Source organism: Urocitellus parryii, chromosome 3 (assembly GCF_045843805.1).
Source record: "Urocitellus parryii isolate mUroPar1 chromosome 3, mUroPar1.hap1, whole genome shotgun sequence".
In the NCBI taxonomy this organism is placed as follows: Eukaryota; Metazoa; Chordata; class Mammalia; order Rodentia; family Sciuridae; genus Urocitellus; species Urocitellus parryii.
The window spans coordinates 165,210,974-165,230,006 of record NC_135533.1 but is presented as its reverse complement, the minus strand read 5'-3'; the positions used below and the strand labels follow the sequence as shown (position 1 = coordinate 165,230,006).

The following is a 19,033-nucleotide window of genomic DNA, read 5'->3' as shown; positions in this document are numbered from 1 at the left end:
TCCCCAGACCCCAAATATTTTTATTTAAATTCAAATAAAATATACCCACAAGGGGAAAATGACACTTATGGGTGATAGTTTTCTTTCTTCAATTTGGTGTTTTTGTATTCAAAGTTAGGCTTTGTCCTGTGGGCTAAGATATTACACCTAAGACAAGTGAGCTTAATTCTGGATGGATGCTATAGTGGATCGGTTGTCCTTGTCCATGCAGAAAAGTTTCTCATGGAATAGCCTTTCCTCTACCCCATAAAGATCTAGTGGGAAAGTCAAATAACATATCTTATAGAAGCAGTCATGTGAGCTTAGCCTAGCCAATCAGAGTGCCCCCTCACCATCATCAGATATTATGATTGGCTCATAATATTCTCATGTGACCCAGGATGGCCAATGAGACTCTTATCTGGAATTTTACACAGAAAGCTCTTTTTCTTCTAGGGTCATTAACTTGGATAAAAGCCTGGGGATAACTGTGGCCATGTTGCTGCTCAAATACTTATATTACACTGAGTCACATTAAAGAAGCCTTTAGCAGTTGGAGATATGAAAACAAACTAAACTTCTTCATTCCTGAGTCCAATTCCTCCATGAAGTTCCTAGCTAAAAATATGCCTTTTGCTTGCTTAAGTTATTTGAGGTTTTTTCTTTATGGTCACTTGCTATATCAAGAATACTGATTTACTAGCACTATTAAGGATCTATTCAGGGCTGGGGCTATAGCTCAGTGGTAGAGGGCTTGCCTAGCATGTGTGAAGTATTGGGTTTGATCCTTAACACTGCCTAAAAAACAAACAAACAAAGGAATGCTGTCTATCTACAACTGCAAAATAAGTGAATGAATGATTAAATAAAAAAAATAAAATTGAAAAAACAAGGATCTGTTCAATCCCCAGTAATCATTCATGTACTTAGCCATTAGCTCTCTTGGACAGGATCTTAGAGCATCTTAAGATAGTTAATATAAGCAAACAAGCAACATGGTCAGAGAAAACTCTTGCCAGTTATTGGGGGCTTAGCCCTTGACCTTCATGATGTCTTCCTTTGGCACTAGCCCCCAATATGCAATACATCGAAGACATTGGCCTGGGCATACTCCTCTTGCACTGCATTCCTTTGGCATCTTGCATCCCTTTTGCCATAATCATCACATTTGCTTATTTTATGCCTACTTTTACATTAGTTCCATAAGGGCATAGATCATGACTGCTTTTGCTCCTTGTATCCTTTCCTGCTACCTGGCATAGCTCCTGGAACTTAGTGAATATTCCAAATGTAGGTAGAACTAGATTGCAATGTTTTATTTGACATGTATGATGAAAAGATAAATTCAACTCCTGTTATATTTCCTGACACCCAAAGAGCCATCCTTGGATTAGTAGCTTCAGTATCACCTGGGAGCTTGTTAAAAAATGCAGATTTCCAGTCTCCATCACAAATGTAATAAATCAGAATCCACATTTCAATAAAATTCCTCTGGACATTAGAGTTTGAAAGTACTGTCTTATGTTCCATTTTGGAAATAAAAAACTATGTCTGCACCACAGCTTTGGTTTTGGAAGAGTATCCTTTTAAATAATAATGAACAAATAATGACAGTCTGTATATGTGTATATATAGCAAGTGCATATTATGTGCCAGACCCTATGCTAAGAGCTTTATTTAGAATATGTGTCTTAATTTTCAAAATGGCCCCGTGTGTCTTAATTTTCAAAATGGCCCCATGGGGGGAGCAATCATTCTTAGCACCTTTTGTGGAAAATAAAAGTGAGGATACAGAAATTAGAAAACCCAGTGGAGCCAAGTGAGTTCAAGTTTTGGTATCCCAAATCTCTGAGTGTTAGGGCTGATTCCTTGGATCTGCACAACTAAGTTCTAATGTGTGGATGCTGGATGTCATCAGCTGTATAGTGGGATGCTTGGGATAGGTAATGGGTTGAGGATGAAACTATAGTCTTATGAATGGAGGGGAAGGGAGTCTGGTGGAAGGTAAGTCACTCAGTTTATTTTTAATCTGGGTTCTTTTCTGATCTGTTAAATGAGGGTTTGGGATTATCTAATAACCCTACATTTTATTTTTTACTATTTGAGAAACCCCTTTTTGGGATCTTGTTGCTGGAAAAGTTCAAGCATTTCATAGTGTATAAGTTGAAAATGTGGAATTAGAAAGACTCATGTTCAAATTTGGCTACAACTAATCTTCTGTTTAACCTTGGGAAAGTCACTTGATTTCCATGCACAAGAGAATAGCTTCTTATTTAATTGAGTATACGAAGCACATTTTAACATTTCTGAAATCTGGATATATCTTGCTTGTCACAATTTAGTTGACAGCATTATTTCATACTTAGTCCATTGGTATGCATAGTATGACTGATGGCCTTTTAGAGTCAATGAAATGTGTTCATAAAAAAGCTTATATGGTTCTTGCAAGAATTAAATGAGATATGAATATAACTACTCAGCACAAAACAGATTCTCAATAAATGACAGTTATTTCTGTGGCATCATATCTTTCTGGGGAAGTAGAATAGACTCTGGCCTCACATTTGTTGAGAGACAACAAATTCTCTTCCTTGAGAATCCTTCTTGATGACGGTCTTTGAAATATGTTTCTCTTTGCCCCCCTCACTTTCTGTAAAGTATAAATAAGGTGCTAGAGAACAGAATAATTTGAGCCTGGAAACGCTGATGCATGCATCACTGAAACAAAAAGGGTGAAAAGAGAAACATTTAACTCCTCATGCATAAGACCTGAAGCATGGGCTGTCCTCCTCCAAGAACTGCCCGGATCTTGCAGGCACTGCTTCTCCCTCGCTGGTCCCTTGGGAAGAAAGCAGAGTGATGGCTTTGGATTGTGGGCTAATGGGAATTGTGGACTTGGTCCTTTCTCTGTATGAACAGGCCTTGGACTTGTGGGACATTTGCTTTGATATAGGAAAAGAAACAGAACCTCCACACTACAGAATCTGCTTGGAAGTACTCTGGATAGATATGACTCACTCTACAAAGTTTCTATCAACTGGACAAGAAAAAAGTCCCTTGTTCTTTGGCAATCTTCAGGAATCTCAACTGCCCTCAGGAAGGCTTTAGGATGAAAATAAATTTGGCCCCAAAGGTATGGTTTTATTATTTTGTAGTCTTCCTATGTGACAGGTTGTGTGTACTTTTGGACGTATTTACTGAATGAATGAATATTATTGAAGTGTCTACCATTTCAGCTAGAAAATCTGAGTGACAAAAAGAGTCAAAAACTATGGTCTGGGCTGGGGATGTGGCTCAAGCGGTAGCGCGCTCGCCTGGCATGCGTGCGGCCCGGGTTCGATCCTCAGCACCACATACCAACAAAGATGTTGTGTCTGCTGAGAACTAAAAAATAAATATTAAAAATTCTCTCTCTCTCTCTCTCTCTCTCTCTCTCTCTCTCTCTCTGTCTCTCTCCTCTCTCACTCTCTCTTTAAAAAAAAAAAAAAACTATGGTCCTTGCATTTAGTCAGATCTGAGTCAAATTCTGCTTGAAAAACTCACTTACCTTCCTGAATCTCAGCTCCCTCATGTGTATGTGGAGCAATAATGAAGTCTTCTTCATGGGAATAAGGTAAAGGAAGATCCAATCAGATCCTCCATGTAAAGTCCTTAGCACAGTGCCTGGGCCTGAGATGGGATGACTATTTATCCATCTGTCCATCCATCCATCTATCCATTCATCCATCCATCCATCCCTCTGTCCATTCATCCAAGTACCCATCCACCCACCGTCCATCCCATCCACCATTCACTCATCCATGTACCCATCCACCTACTTATCTAGCTATATATCTCTGTTTGTATATACCCGTCTATCCATCTACCCACCCACCTATTTCTATCTCTATCATATATCTATCTCTATAAGTCATCTCTGTCCAATTTTGGAAATCCTTGGCATGTTCGAAGGAAAAAGTTGCTTTATTTCAAATTCCAGTGGAATCGTTATGATGCTCAGAAAATTATGCAAGTATTTAGCCAAGAACTGAGGCAAAACAGCAATAGTAGTGTCGACTTTCTTAGAGCCTGCTTGGTGGGGAACATGTGACAGTTTCAGTGGATATGTATTTAAAATAATAGAATTCATTTGCAGGAGTCACAGGTTTTCTTTCACACACTAGCAATCCTTTGCAGCTTTCCCCTCTTTGAGATACTGTGATTAAACTCTTAATTTCTAATAATGCCACCAGCCAGAACACCCAAGTCCACCAAAGAGCCACCTGCAGATTCTGTTGCTTCTCAAGCTCCGCCTGACTAAAGGACTCAGGGGCCGCCACACTCTAGTCCCTGCATTCCAGCTCACCCAATTTGGAACTCTGGCAGTGTCCTGCTACCTCCATACCCACCCAGATTTTGGTGCTCTACTCCCTGAGGACATTGAAAAGAGAGGAGGAAGAAAATAACAAAAATGTAAAGGTCAGCAAAGAAGCTCTGACTGTAATCGTGATTGAGACCTGGGATGTTTAGAAGAGCTTCAATGTCCCAAGCCTTAAGCCCATCTCTGCTTTGACCTTGTGTTGACAATTCAGTTTTCCTCTGTTCCTGCACTTCAGTTGTTTCTCCCCATTTCCACTAGTGTGATTTTTCTGGAGTGCAAACCACCAAGCTGTCTCTTGCTTAGGGGACCTCTGGTGGCTCTCTGCCACTTTTGGGGGAGGGGTGAGACCTGGGAAATCATTCCTCTGAAAAATATCCTATGCATGCAAAAGTGGGCTTAGATTGCAGGTTGAAAACCTTTGGACCATGAGATATAGTCAGAGCTCTGTCTCATTATGGCATATGAAGGCCTTTGAGATCTTGCCCCCATGCCTACCTTTGCCATCAACATCCGCCACTGCCACCATCTACTTTGATTTGCGGAATGTTCAATTACAGAGTAGTCAAGAGCGTGCTTCTGCTGGGCTCAGATTCTGGTTCTACCACTTATGTTTCCAGAAGTGCATGTTTAAGCTCTCTGTGCCTCAGTCTGCTCATCTATAAAACGGGAGCAACAACAGCCTGTCTCCCACAAGGGGTTCTGAGGATTAAATGTGTTAACACAGACAAAGCATGTAGAATCATGCAAGGAGTATGATAAGCATTAAGTAAGCCTTAGTTTTTTTTTTTTTGATTAGCAATATGGTTTTACTTATTTGCAGATTTTTCTCTATCAAGAATGCCTTCCCAATCTTCAGTTCCAGCTCCCCTGAACTGATTCTGATTCATCTCTGCCAAGATGAAATTCAAGCCTTATCACCTTATGAAGACTTTTGTGGTTTTCTGACAGCACCCCAACTCTTGCACACACACTCAACCAACAGGTATTGCAGTGTACTGAATTTGTCAATTACACACACGCACATATGTTCCATGAGGCTAACAGCTGTCTCCCTCTTGTTTACATTGTACCTGGCTTTGAACAACCGGGTCAAGTTGGGCTCTCACTAAACATTTGTCCAGTGAATGAATGAATGAATGAATGCCTTTCCCACAAGAGAGAGAGAGAGAGAGAGAGAGGGAGGGGGGCAGGCTCATGTGTCTTGAACATAGTTTTGTGAGTCTTCTAATATTTACTGCTAAACTAAGGCTTGGCTCAAAAATGCTCTCTGAATTGTCCAGAAATAAGCTCAACTGTTAACTCTAGATCTGACAATTATTATTTTTTGAGACTCTTAGGTCTTAAAAATAATGACTAATATTATACATTTATGAACATTTTTTAGCCAGAGCTCCTCTCAAAATAGGCTCAGAAGTTTGGGGACCAAACAAGAAGAAAACTTTCGAAGCCAGAGGACTTCCTAGGAGCCACCCCTCTGGGAAACTTTCAGCAATGACCCCTGCTCCATTTGCCTGTTCCTCTACGTCATCACAGAATACATACAAGATACAACACGGACACAACTTCCGTCTGTCTTGGCCAATAAACACTCATCGAAGAACACAAACTTCTCCATAGGGCAGAAAACAGAAAACAAAACCAAAAACAAAAACTAAAAACAAAAGAGAGAGAGAGAGAGAGAGAGAGAGAGAGAGAGAGAGAGAGAGAAAGAGAGAGAATGAAAAGCAAAAAGGAAGATTCGTTTGGTTCAGTAACTTTGTGTTTTTTTTTTTTTTTTAACGCGCATGAGGCCAAATCACTGTATCCTGAAACCAAAGATGAAATGAATCTCTGCAGCAAAACCAGAATTCTTTCCTACAAAGCTTATGCCTTTATGGAAATTCTGCTCTATAAAGGTCAACATCAAATGGGCATGAGATGTATTTAGACAGCACAAATTAACTCCTTAAGTATTATTGCAACTCCGCATGGCTCTCTGGGAGTACATACCTTAAGGAGCTATTAAAAGAACAAAAACAGAAACAAAAACTGAATATAACTCAACAGTCCTGATAATCGATAATGCATATACAATTGGTTCACCTGCGTCCTTTTGATTCTCTATTTGAAAGAGAGAGCACAACAAGGAGAGAAGAGAGAGAGAAACAAGAACACATATGCAAGATTAATGAGCAAGTGGACCACAATGCCCCCCAACTTATGTGTGATACATGGTATTGGAAAGCAAAGGTTGCCCTTGGGTTCCCACCGCCCCGAAGTGTGGGGGCCAGCAAAAAAAGGCTCCTTCACAGAGGTGGAAAATGCTGCACAAATAGAAAATTAGTCAAATTAAGTTTAATGTGAAATCAAGCTATGAAACATACATGAACTCTCCAAATGACAATTAAGTCATATGTTCTAGCCAGAGCTTCGAGGACAAAGGACAAGTCAAACCCTCCAGAGAGAACAAGGGAAAGCTTCCCAGCTTGAGAGAGAACAGAGGGGAGGCAAATGAGATCTCAGTTTTTACAGAGAGTGGACCACCTCACGTGATCTCGTACCCATAGTAGTTTGACCTCTCCAACGTGGAGAAGGAGGCGTTCCTTTGCCCCAAATGTCCTTCATCTGACACCTAATGCGTTGCTCCCCCAGCCTAGCTGCTACCTTTGGATTGTGTACCAGTGACAAGCACTTTACAGATTAGGGTCACACACAAGCAAAGTAAAAATGCATTCAGGTCACAGACAGAGAAGAACTGAAAAACTTACAGACGAGTTTGAGTTTATCACAAACAAATGGCTTAATTGTCTAACCTGTTTTAGGTTGATAAAAAAGTGACTGGACTTCTCACACTGGGTTTCACAGACAGAACCAACAGACAAGCCAATGCTAAAAAACTTGAAGCAAGGAGAGTGAGTTGGTTTGGACCTGGATTTTTCTTGAAATAATGAAAACAGAAAAGAGTGAAGGAAAGCGTGGTGAGGAGGTGGTAGGTACTCACGAATGGTTAAATCCATCACTTGGGAGGCCAAGCAGAAGACAGGATGCTCATACATTTCTCTCTTTTTCCCTATAAAAGAGGATTTGGGCATGCAAGAGGCTTAGGTCAGAGGTAAAGAGTTCAAAGGTCACAGGTTAGAGGAAAACGTTACATTAGCTCAAAGGAAAATAGCCACAGAGTATTTTGGGATCAACACAGGATAAAAGAAAAAAAGGAGTTTCAAAAATCGGTAATCTACTGGATTAACCATTCAGCATGCCGTGAGTCACGAGAGAGATTGTGACCATGATCTTACACGTCTCTTTAGAGTTGTTGGCAAGAATACAATGACCAAAAAACATCATGAGTCAAGGGGAAACAGAATCTCATTGATTTACGGCTCCAAGATACTAAGGATTTAAGACTTTAGTATCTAAGGCTCTTTGAGGTATTTCTTCATAAACATAGTCGCCAGCAATATTACTACAACTTCTTTCCAGAATTCGCAGGGCACTAAGCTGTTCATGCTCACAGAGGGAGCTCAAATGCAAAAAAATGGAAGATTTCTTTTCTGAGGGTAGGATCAGAACCTTGTGAAAGAAAGCTGTCTGGTAGTAATATCTTTGAAGCTGCAATGTCCCAGCCCAGGGTGGACTATGTTCATGAAAGAAAACCTGATACATGCAGCCAGAGGATGTTGGGTTGTCTGAATTAACAATCCCAGCATGCTTTGAAATTGGGGTCTCAGCCACTTTTGCAGAGGTCACGTCAAAAAGTGGCTGAGCCAATCACGGACAAGGAAGGAGAGAAGCAGAAGAGAGCGGGTAGTGTGGAATGAGGTACTTCTCTGAAAAGAGAGTTGGAAAAAAAGGATTGGTTTCTTCAAAGAATCCCCAGACCTAAAAGTCACAGTGCAAAAGATAATTAACACAACCGAGAAGAATTGAGGCACAAAAGGAAATTACAGACCAGCTGATCTACTTTGGAAATGAATGCATTTTTACTTACAGATCTTAAAGTTTGTTTTTTGGATTTATTTATCTGAAAGAAGAGAGCAGATCTTACCAAAAGACTAAGTAATCGCTAGACCAAGATCTACGAGGGAGCAGCCATGGTGACCAAACGTTTTCTGATCCCATCCCATCTCTGTCCTTGCCTAGAATTATTCAGTACCTGGTTCACTTGACCAAATGCAATCATTGGTTGCAATCAGTATGTCCTGGGACGGTCAATGCTGGAACAATTATCTGCTAATATAGCCCTTTCACGATCAATCTTCTTGTTCCTCTATTTTTATCACTCATTACCAAGTCAAGAGTTGATAAACATCCTTTTAGTGCCCAATTCTTAAGTGTTTCTCCTTGGATGCATAACAATGAATTCATTACCACTGGTACACAATTTGCATCGTCAGACAGACAAAATTGAGAGAGGGAGAATATGTGATGTACAGAATGCTGCAAATTTGACATGATCTTGACCGAATTCTCTAAGGAAACAAGGACTTTGGCAGGGTAAAGTGGTAGGGTCTGGGTGGTAGGTTAGTTTCTTTCTCTTTTTTTAAATTTTATTTTCTTCCCTAGTCGTGTCCTGAGGTAGACAACGTGCCTTTGCTGGACTTGGTCAGGTGTCGTGTGTTTCGTGTGTGACAGAACATCAGATTCCAGAATGCGGACACATCAAGTTTTGCACACAAAACTCCCACATTTATACACTTACACCACTGGTCAAGTTGGGTGTGGTTTTCAAATCACCCTATAGCAGCCAACAGGGTAACAATGAAAAGTGATTAATGCCTCTGCGAAGAAACAGGTCCCAGAGAACCATTACCTTTCTCAACTTGAGTTTACTCAAAGTGCCTTTTGGGTGATTATAGGATCATCAGTGACCACTTTCCTAAAACTTGAGAGCGAAGTGGTAGCAATCATCCCAGGTCTTTAGTAGCAATGAATGAGATCTAAAGCCAACCTGAGTCATCTAGGGCTCCATGCCAACCTGCCATCAAGTTCAAAAGCTCTCAAAGGATAAGATACTTTCTTTTTTTCTTTCTTTCTTTCTTTTTTTTTTTTTAGTACCAGAGATTGACCCCAGGGGCACTTTACCACTGAGCCACATCCCCAGCCCTTTTCATTTTTTATTTTGAGACAGGGTCTCACTATGTTGTTCAGGGCCTCTCTAAGTTGCTGAGGCTGGCTTTGAACTTGTGATCCTCCTGCCTCAGCCTCCTCAGCTGCTGGGATAACAGGCATGTGCCATTGTGCCCAGCCTCGACAAGATACTTTCAAGGGTTCAGGAAGGCTTAAGGCTAAACCTTGACATTACATTATTCAGCTGTTTTTGTTTTTCTAATGCTATCAGCAGGAGATAAGAGACTGCTCCTTTTCCCTGTGTTTAAAGAAGGAAAGGCAGGTAGCAATCTAACCAAATCCTTTCCTAGGAGAATATTAGCAGTAGAACAGACAGTTAGGGCCAATGCGATCTCTTATAAGGACCTCAGTTATCTTATCACATCTCCATTCACTAGTCTTCCCCGCAAAGGCTGGCTCCTGAGCCTCTTATTTATTTATTGGACCACAGCCAAGAAGCTTCTAGATTTCAAGTGCTTTCAGGTTTCAGCTTAACATACTCAGATGGACCACTGTTTTCTGGTGCCCATAGGGGGGGAAAAAGGATTTCCCAGGGAGACATTGTATAATTAAATTCAAAACTGGGGACAGAAGGGAACCTTACCTTCAATTTTGGCATATTCAGAGAGGCGCGAGTAGTTGACTAGAGCGGCCTGCTCTAGACATTTACGGATGACCGTTTTTACCTCCTCTTGTGGCACTGGGGTAACAATATCTTTCATCAAAACCTTTAGGCAGAAAGAAAAGGGGTTATTGAGAAGGTTTGAACCAGGCTTACTCCTTTATGCTGTTCTAAGGTTTGGGGTTTAAAATTAGTTGTGATTGCCTCCTGGTCATTGAGCAATGATGGAGATATGTGTTTAAAGAGAAAATATTGTGGCATGCCTGTAACCCCAGCAACATGGGAGGCTGAGGCAGGAGGATCTCAAGTTTGAGGCCAGCCTTAGTACCTTAGTGAGATCCTGTCTCAATAATTAAGGAAAGAAAGAAAGAAGGAAAGGGCTAGGGATGTAGCCAGTGGTAAAGCGCCCCTGGGTTCAATCTCCAGTACCAAAACCCAAAAACAACAACACAAAAACATAGAATGGTAACGCACAGTTAGGAGGCCAAAGCCCACCCACCCATCAGGGAAGGGCCAGGAACATCTTTTCAACTTATCCTAACTATTTGGGGGTCCGGAGATAAAATTTCTAGCAACTTGGCAGTTTCCTCATTTTTATTCTGATGTTTGATGAACGGTAAAGAAATCCTTTGGAAATGACAAAGTGGGTCATTCAACAACACTATTTCGTTACCATTTGGTGTAAGTCTCCTTATCAGTCTTTCACTTTCGTTCTTACCCTTTCCAAGAGCGAGAGAGTAGCTTTTAAAGCACCTTCGGGCCGACCAAATGGAAAGCAATACCTAAAAAAGACACAAAATTCTTCAGGTTGCCCAGATCGATTACATTTTAGCAGGAAATATGCTGCGATTTGATTCCTATAGCAACTCTCTCCGAGGAACGGAAAATGCTTTTTATTTTGTCACATTGTGTTATGTTAATCTGAATTCACACCATATATGTGTGTATATAATGTATATATGTGTATGTGTGAATAATGACTAAAGAGGCACTCTGCAAATGTCTGCGGCAGAAAAGAATATTTAAAGTGATGACATAAGGCTGTGTTTAGATTTCTATTGTGAAGCAAAACCATTAGTTTGCTGGAAGGTGACCCTTATTATTATAGAGGTGGGCACTTACAAAAATTTGTTGAAACAGGCTGAAGTTCAAAGACACATTAAATCCCCCAAGCATAATGCGTGAAATAGAAGAGGGAGCTCAGAGTGAATTCCTGATTCTTTGCTTTCTTGAGGTTTCTCCTTCTTATTGGACCTTTGGCTGTAGGTCATGCATTTTACTGTCCTGTGTGATCCTCCACTGAAATCCTGCTCCCTCAAGCAGAGGACTTTGGTGGCAGATAGAAATATGTCAGGTAGCCCTACAAGCCCCAAGAGCTATGTCAGGCTGTCATGAGCTCTTTAAACCACTGCTCTTCATACCGAAAGTGGCATGGGTGACTTCAACTCACACTGTCCTGGATGGCCTCGGTCAAGTTCTTTAACCTCTCCTGCTCTCATTCTATACAAACTACCTTACAAAGTCCTTCCCAATTAAAAACATAAGCTAATAGATTTCTGTGACTGGCACATGGGAAGTGTTTAATAAATAGGAAAAATTACATATACTCTTTCTATTTCAAGATCCCTGGCCCAGAAGCACTTGCAGAGTATCAGAAATGCCCAATTTGCTCTAAGGGAGAAATGGGCTTTGTGGTGGAAACGTCCTGTACTGGATCTTTCTGCAGTGTGTGTGGGATATCTGGTCTCCCAGGTGAATCCAAATCTCTCTCTTGCTCTGCAGAGCCAGCTCATCCTACTTTTGGGGGTGTGGGCAAGGCAGAAACTTCTGGGAACTGCACCCCCCAACCCCCATGTATTATGATTCACTGATTTTTTTTAAACTCTTTTAATCAGGAACTTAAAGAAGCTTCAAATTCAACATTTAATAATAGACTGATGACCAATGTCATCTCCTAAAAGAAAGGCTTCTTTCTTTGAGTAGAAAGAAAATGAACTTAATTGGAAATCGGCTAGCTACTGCCGAACCATGTTCAATGGCTGGTTTTCCACATTCAGTTATTTTGAGAGATGCGATGTATCGCTGACAGATTGATGGTTTAGGGGAACCGAGCCTCCCCAGTTTCACCCTCCTTATCAGTCCAAGCCCAGATCCTTACCTAAAGTGCGTAATCTGATTTTCCAGCAAAACTCGGAGTCTCTCTTTGATTTCTTCAAAGCGTTCCTTTTCTTCAACAGTCACAGTTCCGATTCCATCAGGCCTGAAGGAAGACATGTTATGAAGTGACGGCTACCTCGTAGGCTGACACTGTAACACCAAATCTCTAGCAGGAGGAAACTGTCCATTTTAGAAGCAACAATTACAATGATCACTGTGACTGCCCAAGAAGCCCTGCTATTCAGGGCAGGCTTCTAAAGAGGATGGGTTGGTTTGGGGGTTGTCATTTTGGGGACATCTGCAGAACCATAGCTCATTTCTTAGGAAATGGTGAAATGTACCCAGGGAATGCTTTTCAAAGTCCAGCTCCTAGACTTCTTCTATTTGGCTCACAGCTTAAAAAAAAAAATGGAACTAGTTGCCAATATTTTCTTCAATTAGGAAAGCTTTATAATATTCTTCTGATTTCTAATTTCTCTGGAAAATTCAGAACAGCTGGCTTAAGGGGCAAGAATCAACAAACAGCTCCTCCCTCACCTGGGGTGGGTGCTCATCTGGTCCACATCTTGAATCTGTTTTTACCTGTCTCTCCTGTAGGCACTTGAGTTTGGGACCCCTGAATCATGCACACGAATTCCTATGAAACCCAGGTGGCATTTGAATGTCTGACTTGCCCAGTGTTCAATGTCCCTAAATAGCTCAAATTTAGCTATTCATCTGAACATGAACTACATGTTCAGATGAATTGAAGCCTTCATGTATTCAATCAAGCACCACCCATCTTCCAATCTTAGGGAAGGACTGCTCATTGTAATAACAAGGTAGACCCTGGGGTAAAGAAGTGATTTCAGTTGAATCACAGTCATATCAGGTTTCTGTGTCACCCCTGAAAACATACACGTTTCCCCAATTTGTTATGGACCGTTCAAGTTGAAAGTATAAAGAGGGTTACATATCTGTAACCCAAACTTCTCTGTGCCAAATTAGACGCAGGATCATCTGACCCATTGAAAGTCTTCAGCTTCCTGGATCTCATCGGGACTGGTTTTTGACTAGGGGCTGAGCCAGTCTGCAGATGGGTATGTCACTATGGAACTTCCATGAGATCATTACTCAGTTTGCAAATGTGAGTTGTCTTGAGACCAAACAAATGGTCTTGTTTATATGCCTTTTCAGGAATCCAGCATAAGTTGGGAAAATCCTTTACATCATACCAGAGTCTGAGGGCACAGAAGACTTGGCAATGGATGGCAAAGTCCCTCCTGTCAGGGGTAAACTTGTCAACTTCCCTTCTCTCTAAATTATAAAAATGTCCTATTTGAATTATGAGGAAATTTCTCTGCTCCTACTTCATAAACAAAACAAAACAGAAAAACAAAAAGGAAAAACAAAAACAAAAACAAATAGAAATTTGTCTATTTCTTCATACTTCTCCAAACTCATGGGTAAAGAGAAACAAAATGGAAAGTATCAAGTAGTCTATGGAATCTGGGTAAAAGAGTCCTTATCTTAAACTTTTCTGAAAAGAAATTAAAATGTGATGTTAAAAAGTTGATTTAAAATTTTTTTTTGTTTTACATGAAAAATATCCATGAACCTGTGCTTAAATCTCAGGGGGACCCCCATTAGTCCTTGCAAAATGCATGCTTCACTTTCCTTGGTAACTTCTCATGTTTCTAAGTTAGAATTTACTTTAGCCCTGGCCTTTCAGTTTTTTACCCAAAATTCAGTTTGCTAATGCATTGAACATACCATGATTGGCATGTACAAGCACACACTTAACTGGGGAAAAAGGGGTCATTCAAATAATTTCATTTTCCCAGCAGCTCGGGAGGCTAAGGCAGGAGGATCACAAGTTCAAAGCCAGCCTCAGCAAAAGTGAGGTGCTAAGCAACTCAGTGAGACCTTGTCTCTAATAAAATACAAAATAGAGCTGAGGATGTGGCTCAGTGGTTGAGTGTCCCTGAGTTCAATCCCCATTAGTACCCAAACAAACAAACAAACAAATCCCCCAACAACAACAAATCATTGCATTTCTTAGTGTGGAATTAACCCAGAGAAAAATGATATTAATTTATAATTCAGGGAGGGGCTTCTAGACCACAACCAAAGCATGGAAACCAATTTCCATGGACAGTCCAGAGGTGTCTGGAGCCATTATTAGAAGATCAAACTCTCTGTGAATCAAATCATTCATTACCCTTCTGAGGCAGGCAGCTATTTCATTTGTGTGTGTGAGATGATAAAAACTGAACATTTACATGTACCTCACTTCTCAGCTCTTCCTCACTACAAAGGATATTATTGCAAATGTGAAATGTGATTGTGTTTTCTGCCTTTTGTTGTTATGATTGCATTTGTAATTATTAAGGTATTGGACAGAAGCTTCTGCTTCCCATATCACCCTCTCTGCGGACTACTCTCTACAGCCTTCATGTCACTCTTGGAAAAAGTAAACAACTACCAATTTACTGTTGTAACCTCCTTAATTTGCTCCTTGATCACCTATGTCGGTGTGAATAGTTTTATTTTAACATAAATAAAACAACCCAATCTCATTAAATCTGTAGAGCACGTCGTACAGAGCTCGCTAGCAAAAACAGGTGATAAAACAAATCTCAATGCTGACATCGAATGCAAATTTGCTTGTAATTGCCAGGGTTGCTCTGAAATGGTACTGGGAACAGGAAAATGCTGTTTCATGAACTGAGAAGGAGACACCCCCGCCCTGCCACCCCAAGGAAATTAATTGGCCAAAGACCACAGGTTGTAACCATATCAGTTTAAAAACAAAACTTTCCCTGTTTGGTTTGGTTTCATGTAATTATTTTAAAAACTCTGTCAGACATTCATTTCTTTTCCACTGACTTCTTATCATTGGTCAAGGTTCATTGTGCAGGTTTGAAAGGACTTGAAAGGACTACTTATTGAAAAATCCTGGTACAATATTTTGGCGGAGCACTGTTTGCCATAGAAGCCATAAGTAGTGTTTCTAGAACAGTGGTTCTCTAACAAAAGCAAGTCTTGGCATCCCCCGGAGGGTTTGCAACAGCTCCGATCACTTGGCCCCACCCCAGAGTTTCTTAATCAGTGGGTCTGAGCCTGAGAATGTGCATTGCCAGCAGCTTCTTTGGTCTTATAGAGTTCCAGGACCACACGCTAAGAACCACAGTTCTAGAGGAACAAACAAGCAAACTCAGAGCAGGCTCTTCCAGCTGCTGAAAGGGTCCATTTGATTCAGGTTTCTGAACTTCCCTAGGACTGGGATGGATTTGGAACCAGAATCTTCCACTGGAGGTACATGGTCCACTTATTCATCCCTTGCAAAACTGGCGTCTGCACTGTTCCCCGGGTACCATCCAAGCAGCGCCGGCTGCAAAATAAATAGCAATGGTAGAACTGAAATGGGTGTCTCTCAGGGGCCAGGCTTTTGTATTTTTTGGTTTTTGTTTTCTTCCTGGAAACATTTGGGGGTGTTTCTATAATTGTCATAAAACTGGCTCTGTGTGCTGTTCCTTTTTTCAATATTTTTAACATTCATGGAGTCACAAAAAATGAGAGAAGAAGAGGGATGAAGCTGGATTTTAAACTTCTAGCTAGGAAACTCCAGGCTGAGAAGTGTCTATGCAGAATACACGATTCAGGGCCTGAAGGTCTCTTCTCTGGTGGCTGAGTGTGCATGTTCTGGGCTTTGGCTTTTTAGCATCCATTGCCACATTCTAATGGCTCCTAAGTTTGGAGGAATGCCCTCAGCCACACTGTGGGTACCCTAGGGGTCTGCTGCCCACTACTAATACTTAAGGGCTCCCTAGGGGCCAGCTCTTCCCTTTTACGGTCACTATCCACCTAAGCTGGAATGACTCCAAGATCAGCCACCTGGACCTTCTTCTGAATCTTTACCCTGAGTGAGGCAAAGGTAGATGAAACAGGTGGAATTTGTGTGGCCTTGACCTCTAACTGTCTCTTAGAGCCAGGAAAGGAATTCCCCAATGTTTCAATTCAGCCTGTCTGTAGAGGATTCCCAGGTTGTTCAAACACAGAACCACTGCTTGGGTCCTGCTTCTTGCTCTTCTGTGACTGCCTTAATTCCAGTTTTCTGCTCCTTTCCTTTGAGATACTTGGCAATCATCCCGATCAACTAGCTTTTGCTTAGATTATCCAGAATTCCTTTCTGTTGCTGATGTAAGTCCCCAAAGCACACATTCCCTCCTTCCCTAGGCACCTGAGTTTTACTAGACCCGTGGATGTCTTTGAATCTAGCTTTAGAAACAAGCACGAACGCCACGTCCACACAGCCCCTGGGTCTCTGGTTCCACCTAACTGCACACTGGCTAACAACTCACTTCTTGTATATCATGATCCTGCAAACTTGAGACAATATGCAGGTCAAGCGCCGTCATTTTTGGAGTCTGGCTGAAGACCGGAAGGTCTTCCACCTGGAGGCCATCTCTGGAGCCAGAAGTGGGTCTCTCAGGCCACAGCAGACTATATCGCATGTGACACGGCGGGCATCTCTGGAATCCACCTTTCAAGTTTTCGGCAAACCATTTTCTCACTGTCCTTCACAAAGTTGACATTTTCGGCAGCACGATAGGAAAGATGTCACGTCGGCTGCTCTTCAAGTTCTTGTCACAGTGGTTAGCACCAGTTCTGTCATCTTCACTCTCCTCACAGTCTCCCATCTTGAGCCATGTCACAAATGATAATACATCTGGAGTTGCAGTTTTCTTTCTTTCTTTCCTTCTTCTTCTTCTTCTTCTTCTTCTTTTTTTTTTTTTTTGGTCCAATTGAAACTATTAGAACCCAGGTCCCCAATCCTTTGGGTTACTGGTTTTGCAAACTATTTTCCCTTTACCCCTAATGCTTCTGATTTGAGCTTATTAATGAATGCCTATTGTAGGATTAACTCAATAGAGCTGAAGCTCTGTATGCAAAACATTAATTTTGATTTTGATATTTGAGATTCAGCATGAACAAGGAATTCCAGCTGCAGTGTGTTTTTAAAACCTATCTGACTTCTTCTGGTTCATTAGATGGCGGTTACACACCCACAGGAATACACAGGATTCCTAGCACTGGATTTTCCCTGCAAGCATGGTTTTCTACATCATGCTGAAATCTGGGCCACAGAACCCTCTTTTGTAAGGTAAGATGTCTTTTCAAGAAAGTTGGAGCCAGGCGCAATGGCGCACACCTGTCATCCCAGCAGCTCAGGAGGCTGAGGCAGGAGGATCGCAAGTTCAAAGCCAGCCTCAGCAAAAGTGAGGTGCTAAGCAACTCAGTGAGACCCTGTCTCTAAATAAAATATAAAAAAGGGCTGGGGCTGGGGCTCAGTGGTGGAGTGTCCCTGAGTTCAATCCCCGGTACACCCCCCACCACAAAAGAAGGCTGGGATGCAAAATTAATTCCAAGCTTACAGAGATTGACATCTTCTGATATTGCATCTATTTGGTGATGTAGCACAAAATCCAGGTGTGAAAAAAAAGGCATGAATTCAACAGAAGAGGAAGGAGCGTCTGGCCCACTGCTCTGCATACAACCAGCTTTAAGCCTCTGATCGCTCCCAACGAGGGGTAAAACTCCAGCTGAAGAGAGAGTATAGTTCCATTTCCAAATGCAAATGTCCACATATGTTGGTGAGGCACTGTAAACATGATATATTCTCTCTCTCCAAATGGATGCATGCCTGCAGACCGCATTATGGATCCATGAAAATGTCCTTAAACAAGCATGATAACTGAATCCTACTTGCTACTAAATTGTTCCAGAAACACGAGAGCTTAAAGGGCCAGAGCAGGACAGAATATCTTACGTATTCCTCTTAAGGTTCTTTAAACAGGACATTTACAGGAAATGTTCTTAAACCTTGACTTGTTTTAAACATTTGCTTCTCCTGGCAACACTTTATCCCTACTTTTTTTTTTTTTTTTGAGAGATACAATTGAATTTAATCCCAGTGTGGAATATTTCTCTTTGTTTCTTTCAAGCAGTTAATAACTACAAATTCAAGTTCACACCAAAGCATTATCCTCTCCAAAGGAGACATCCCCGCTTGCTCATCTGGATGGTTTGTATAATTCTGGGTTAATTATAAATTATAATTAGGGCTCTCGAAAGCCAGAGTTACCACTGCATTATGAAAGCCAGCCTTACCCCTACCTTCTCCTTTCCTTCCAGTCTGTGCCCTTTTCTAATTATGCCCCGACGCCCTGGGGCTCAGACACGCTGCTAAAACAAATATATCAAAGTGTTTCTATCATGACGAGTAAGACAGGAAGCAACAACACGAAATTTCTACACCATTATAAGTGTTCCTTGTAACTCCTTAGGGTTGGCTATTAGTCAGTTTTTAAAAAGAGTCTTGGAGAGACCAAAATTCAACTGGTAAGGTCTTTTCTAACCTGTTCGAAGTTTAGCCAAATAGGAAGTTACAACCGCAACAGAGCGAGAGGGTTCATGTACTCTGTTATCATCAGACCAGAGAGGTTCAGAAGTTTCTCCCTAGTGAACAGTCACAAAGAATACAGATGCTTTTGGTGTAAAAACATTAATCAGAGGGGCTCAGGGGTGGTCCAGGTACTGAATGAAGTGAGACCCCAACAGATGATTTGAGAAATAATATAAAATGCAGGAAAGGATGCCATTTCCAAAATTGCATGGATCAATTTGGATCAATTTTCGAAACCGCATTAATCAGTTTGGATCAATTTCCAAAATTGGTACTACAAGGATTTTTCATTTGGGGAATAAAAGGAGAGGGGACGGATTCCTTTATTCCTAGATAAATATATATATAAAACTAGGCTTTACTTTCCACTCTGAAGTTTCAC

General features: G+C 41.2%; 1 protein-coding gene across 14 annotated transcripts in view; it reads right to left on the bottom strand.

Moving 5' to 3' along the window:
• The window catches only part of Cadps (calcium dependent secretion activator), a 476,750-nt gene that overhangs the window by 115,193 nt on the left and 342,524 nt on the right, over positions 1-19,033 (bottom strand). For 4 of the 14 annotated variants that reach the window (XM_077795614.1, XM_026411270.2, XM_077795613.1 and 1 more), the window contains 5 exons: positions 12,205-12,306; positions 10,765-10,828; positions 10,029-10,152; positions 7,320-7,388; positions 6,422-6,439 (listed from right to left, as the gene is read on the bottom strand). In XM_077795614.1, the coding sequence (XP_077651740.1) occupies positions 6,422-6,439; positions 7,320-7,388; positions 10,029-10,152; positions 10,765-10,828; positions 12,205-12,306 (377 nt within the window). The remainder of the gene's footprint in view (positions 1-6,421; positions 6,440-7,319; positions 7,389-10,028; positions 10,153-10,764; positions 10,829-12,204; positions 12,307-19,033) is intronic. The other 10 variants (XM_077795616.1, XM_077795615.1, XM_026411265.2 and 7 more) reach the window with 3 other exon arrangements.